The 5,798-nt window shown below is 30.5% G+C and overlaps 2 protein-coding genes across 2 annotated transcripts in view; one reads left to right on the top strand and one right to left on the bottom strand.

Moving 5' to 3' along the window:
* The window catches only part of LOTGIDRAFT_228427 (hypothetical protein), a 1,549-nt gene extending 958 nt beyond the window's left edge, over nt 1-591 (top strand). The window contains exons 3-4 of the mRNA XM_009053492.1: nt 116-251; nt 384-591. Coding sequence (XP_009051740.1) covers nt 116-231 — 116 coding nt within the window. The 3' untranslated portion in view covers nt 232-251; nt 384-591. The remainder of the gene's footprint in view (nt 1-115; nt 252-383) is intronic.
* A 538-nt stretch (nt 592-1,129) lies between these two features.
* Nucleotides 1,130-2,454, bottom strand: LOTGIDRAFT_228426 (hypothetical protein). Its single transcript, XM_009053491.1, has 2 exons — nt 2,011-2,454; nt 1,130-1,751 (listed from the first exon to the last, which is right to left on the bottom strand). Exons 1-2 carry the CDS (start codon nt 2,330-2,332, stop codon nt 1,690-1,692), a joined length of 384 nt encoding a protein of 127 aa, XP_009051739.1. The 5' UTR covers nt 2,333-2,454; the 3' UTR covers nt 1,130-1,689.
* Between the last annotated feature and the right edge of the window lie 3,344 nt (nt 2,455-5,798).

The following is a 5,798-nucleotide window of genomic DNA, read 5'->3' as shown; positions in this document are numbered from 1 at the left end:
CAGAAAAGTAGCACGTAAAACTTCATTCATTTCATTTAATTTACAATCCCTTTAATCCTGTAGTTAGTTTTCTCTGACCTGCATCACCGACAAATTCTATCTTTTTTTTTTCCAGGACCTGGGGAAACTGGGTTAGGTTCTATGAATAATATTGACAGAATTTGTCGAGCTTGCCGACATAGAAGATTAAACGGTTGTATTCGACGATTTTGTATCTACTTGATTAAATAACCATACAACACAGATTCAATGTCAGTAACATTGAAATTTACAATATTAAAGCTCATAAATAATCAACACTGTGTATGAAATGTCAAAACACAAATGTAGTTAGTTTTCTCTGACCTGCATCACAGACAATTTCTATCTTTTTTTTCTTGCAGGACCTGGGCCAACTCGGATAGGTTCTAAGGATAGTATTGAAATGATTTGTCGACATAGCAGATTAAACCGATGTATTCGACGATATTGTATCAAATTGATTAAATGACCATACAACATAGATTCAATGTCAGTAACATTGAAATTTACAGAGCTCATTAATAATCAACACTGTGTATGAAATGTCAATAAAACATAAATTTGTGTTAACCTTCCAATCAATAATGCAAAAAAATTTGTCTTAGGCTTCAAATAAGCAACAAAATGGCCAAATAGATCTTTGGATTTGGCCCCCCAAACCAGTTGAAAGTAGTTCTGTCTTCCGCAATCACACCACACATAATTGAATTAGTCAGCCCTTTACGAGTGGGACTAGGGCATCATATTGAACTTTGGCTTAATTGCTGTTGTAAGATGTTTGGGATCTATAAACAATTATCTCTTTGAAAAATAGGTAATGAAAATTAATTTTGAATAATTTTTTTTTAAATTTTGGTCATAGTTCCAGTTGGTAATTATTTGCTGTTTCATGTTATGTCTCGTTGAAATACTAGACATTTTTCAAGTCATTATCACATTGATAAGATTGATATAATATCACATCATTTCATTGATATTTCACAAGTATAGTAGACCTTAAAAACTTTTTCAAAGTGCTACTGTTTCTTTAGAAACTGGTTTTTGATTCTTTGAAAAATGTGATAGCATCGACATGGACAACAAAATGTCTATATACAAAAAACACCACTATTTTATGTAATCTTTTCTTTTTTATTTATGAAAGATTTGATAATTTACAAAATGAAAAATGGCATGATTTCTTTCTTACAAGTACAAACTTTTATCTCAAACACATGGCATAGTTTGTCAACAGTGTAGTCATATATTTTCATTACATTGCTCAAATCTTGATAAGGTAGTTAAGTTTATCATAATGACCAATTAATCAAAACACAAGGAATAAAATGAGGACAAATTTCAGTTGAGAAAATAGCTAAAATGTCAGTCCACAATTGGTTACAAAGAAAGATTTCTCTTTTAGTGTGGTATTCAATAAAAGATGCTCTTCAAATCACAATCCAGGATACTACACACTGATTGAAATCTTATGTTTATATAGCAATATTATTTCTTTTTAGACGCCTTAATTCCTGAAAGCATTTGGACCACTGATCTTTGCCACTTTAGACATTAACAATAATAGCAAGAACTTGATATTGCTTGTTTATCACTTTTCATTGCCTCTCAGACTTTTAAAAATATTTACACAGTAAAAGTATTTTCACAGCTCCTGTCCATTTACATAACTCAGCGTCTTTTTTGAAACACATTTCCCCGTCCTGGCTGTGCTCTACCCCTACCTCTGGCAGCTGAAATGGAAAGAAAACATGATTTAATACCTGGATATACTGATTGCAACAAGTATATTCATTGTATTGACAATATCACCAACAAATAGGCAATGGCAAAATATGAATTAGATCTATTATTCCACTACATTTATTTGGGTTGCTGATCCTGATCTGTCTATACCGGTATATCAGATCATGGTATAATTAGTGTGTCATTGACATACATATAATTTCTTGCAAAATTCATTGAAAAGCAAAAAGAGAACTCTTTGTTTACCTTGTGCTCGTAATATGGCGGATTTGCCTCTTCCGGCCGCCCCACCACCGGTGCCTTTTCCGCTAACTTTTTTAAACATGGGCGCATTTTTTAACATATCCGGTAAAATAAGAAATCTGATTTTGCTGCCTCGAATGTATACATTTTCTAACTGAGCTACTCGTCCATCACGATAAGTCACAGTTATGTTTTGCATTTGGCAATTCATATTGTCTTCAGCCTCGATCAATTTCCCTCTGTATACTTCGCCGGTTGTTGTTTCACAAGTCACAATATGTCCTTCTGCTTCGTGCAAAACTTTAATTGGTACACCGATAGACATTTTGGAATTATTGATAGTCACTCTAGTCCTAAATTGCTAGTCGAAATCCACTGTTTTAACTGTGATGGCTTCGGATTAAAATAAATAAATAATGTTGGATCAGCGTCTATTCAACGAACTGACTCCGCTTTTGGAACTCTTCAATCTCCTTTTTAGTTATTAAAATGAGTTACCTCCCCTTACTCTTTAAAACTAAATAATTCATTACAAGAACCTTGCTATCATTCACTAAAAATATAATCAAAGCAATTATCCCCGACGACCGATAAGTTCAACCCCTTAACAAAAGCCCTAAAAGAAGCTGCACTCAAGGCAAGATATGGCTGTCCCTACCTTGCACTAAACATCCTGTATTTTGCCTTAATTTGAAATAAATTTTCTATAGTTACGACAGCCTATGCATATCTGTTGACTAGACTGCTGTAACAATAGTAATTCCTTCATTGTATGCCATGGTCGTTTTCACACATTTTTCTTGTGATCAAATGCTTTTAGGGCTGAGAAATCTTGTATTAGAAGGGAAAATTTGAAATCACTTTGATAATATTTATTTTACATAGCCAGTTTTTTGTATAGTATTTACTAGCTACAAAAATAACTTATAATTCAAATTTTTATTTTACTTACAATTAATTTGTTTGAAATTTGGTAAACATACAATGGTATTTGCAAGTCATGTATTAATATGTACAACATTGCATCTCCTGTGCTTAGAATGGTATAAATAGCTACATATACATTACATTGTAATAACAGACAAAAATTATTTGAGGAATATTAAAATTTACACTGAGGCATTAAGACTAACAAAGTTTTTTTTTATCAATCATTTGATAACATTGAAGAGGTATTGTTTCAGTTTTCAATTGGGGTCTAAATTCAACTCATTGTTATATGCCTGAGGATGATGAAAATCTCCAGCAATATATTCTATGAAAGATGCTTGAAAGAAAGTTGACACCTTCATCTGATTGGTTGTCTACTGCTTCCAGTTATAATCATTTCAATTCTTCCACTCTGGTCAGTAGTACATGTATTTGCAAATATATATTGCGAAATAATACTAATATAAGGGCCAACAATAAAAGATCTGGATACAGAAATACTGATTTAATGCTTTGTAATTGTTATTTCAATAAAAAGATGAAAATGATCAATTTCTGAGACAATCGAAGTAGTCCTGTATCTTATTATCATTTGAGCAGATCATTTCTTTTCAAGGTATAGACAATGAATTGAATGAAGACCCAATTTATATTGTGAGTTGACTACTGCCTAATACTGTATATAACATTTATTTTGTACACAATTCAACAGTTTGAACCATATAGATATCATAATGTATGATATACATACTTATTATATACAACCATATTCCCCTTTATATACATAAATAACATTCATATACAATCATTTTATCAATATAGATTCTTCTTAAACAATTCACATGATTTTAAATGAAAAATATTACAATTTGAGCTTTACAAAATGATAAATGAACATGATGTTATGACAAAAATACGTTTTTTATAAATTAGATACATAAATGATTTGACTTGGTTGGACTGACTTAAATTACGTACTTAAAATAAAATATAGAAAAAGTTTTATTTCATATCAAAATTTATCTACAAAATGATCTCAAAATGATGTAGAATATCACTATACAAATTTAGTTTTTGAATTAAAATTTTGAGTTGAAATTTTCCCTTGATGCTAAGAAGCCAGGATACCGAACCCTCAAAGATAACTTAAAGGGGAAACTAGGATAGTACCATGGTTTTAAAATGTACGCATCAAATTTGATTGTTTAGGTAGAAATGATGTGCCCTATTGTAAAATTCCAGGTTAAGTATGGAAATATTGTGTGCGAAAAATTGTACACATTGACTTTGTTAGTTGACATGCTCTCTATGCGTTCTATATGTGTTGATAATGAATTGTTCACATGAATTTAATATCATTGTAAAAAAAGTTCTTGAAAAAATATCATTTATATTTGCCCTTTGTTTTAGAGAATATCTGTCATACAACCAGTCGTTATACATTCATTTTCATTAATATCATTTCTAATATTTACTTTGACTTGACAAAGCCTAACCTTAAGAATTATGACAATAAATGACTTGAGGTTGAATATTGATCACATTGGTTAACCCTTTATGCATAAATAATTGATTCTTACCACAATGAATGGTCATAACAATCATTGTTTGCTTGCTCATTACAAGTTAATTAGTTGTAGATTCATTGGACACATAACTGTTGATGAGAGAGTCAAATTTGATTGGATTCTTAACGAGATCTTGAAATTATTTAACCAATGAAAAGTATCATATCAAGTGCGACTACTATCAGACAAGTTAATGAGGATAACAATTTAAGTGAAAGTTATTTTGTTCTGGTAAAAGCATAGTCAAAGCACGAAAGTTTGAAAAGCAGACAGTAAAATTCTCCAAATGAACTTGTCAAACAATTCATCATAAATAAATCTTAAAATATAAAATTATAAAAGGATAAATAATTAAATAGAAGCAGATATACATTTGCAGACGAAAAAAATAATTTCATAGAAATTAACATATTTGGGGAACTGATCTACTTAACACTTGCTTGATATATATAAAAAAAATAGTTATGACTGAAGTAAAGAACATAATCTACTCATAAAGGGAAGTCAGAATTTATCATTTTCTTGACATTGTAGAATTTTCTAAAAACTTCTAAGTTTTTATCGATCCAGGTTGATTTTTGTAAAATATTTTTGATTATAGAGTTTAGAAAAAAAAATAGATATCACGTATCAGGACAGCTGCTAGAGTCAAATAAAAGCTCAGCAAACAAGCAACGCATGAAAATCATTACTAACCATGAGCCAATTTTAAGAAAATTGAAAACAAGGCCTCATTTTGCTCATCTGATTGACTTACATAAATTTTAGACAATAATTTCAATACCTCACAAAATTTAAGAATTTGTGATATATTGGCCTAGGGTCTTTATTGACACTTGAGTTCAGTATAAAAATGGTTAAGAGTTTTAAGAAGGACAGTATAGTTTAAATATTTAGGGCCTACTGAGATCAAAGTACATGTATAGAGAAAACAGTTAAGAGTCAACACAATTTACACAATTCAACAATATTCCTGTTTCCCCCAAATTGAAATAATTGACAATTATAAATGTCTTTTATAAATGGTACAGCTTTACTCTCTTATAAGTTATTCAAGAAACAGTACACAGACAGCCTCTGAAAACCATAAATATGTCGTTTCCCCAGCGTTCAGGAAACTTGAAACATATGATTAATGTCCATATCTGTACAATGACAGTCTTGATGATCATATTCTATCAAAATTCAACAAAAAACAAATGAAAGCCTCCCTGAGTTTCAGTATTTTAAATTGTTTATTGCACCATGTGTTCCTATGGAAATGAATTAGCACCTTTATCCACCATTTGTAAA

The sequence above is a fragment of the Lottia gigantea genome, assembly GCF_000327385.1.
Source record: "Lottia gigantea unplaced genomic scaffold LOTGIsca_2, whole genome shotgun sequence".
In the NCBI taxonomy this organism is placed as follows: domain Eukaryota; kingdom Metazoa; phylum Mollusca; class Gastropoda; family Lottiidae; genus Lottia; species Lottia gigantea.
This window is presented reverse-complemented; position numbering and strand designations above follow the sequence as displayed.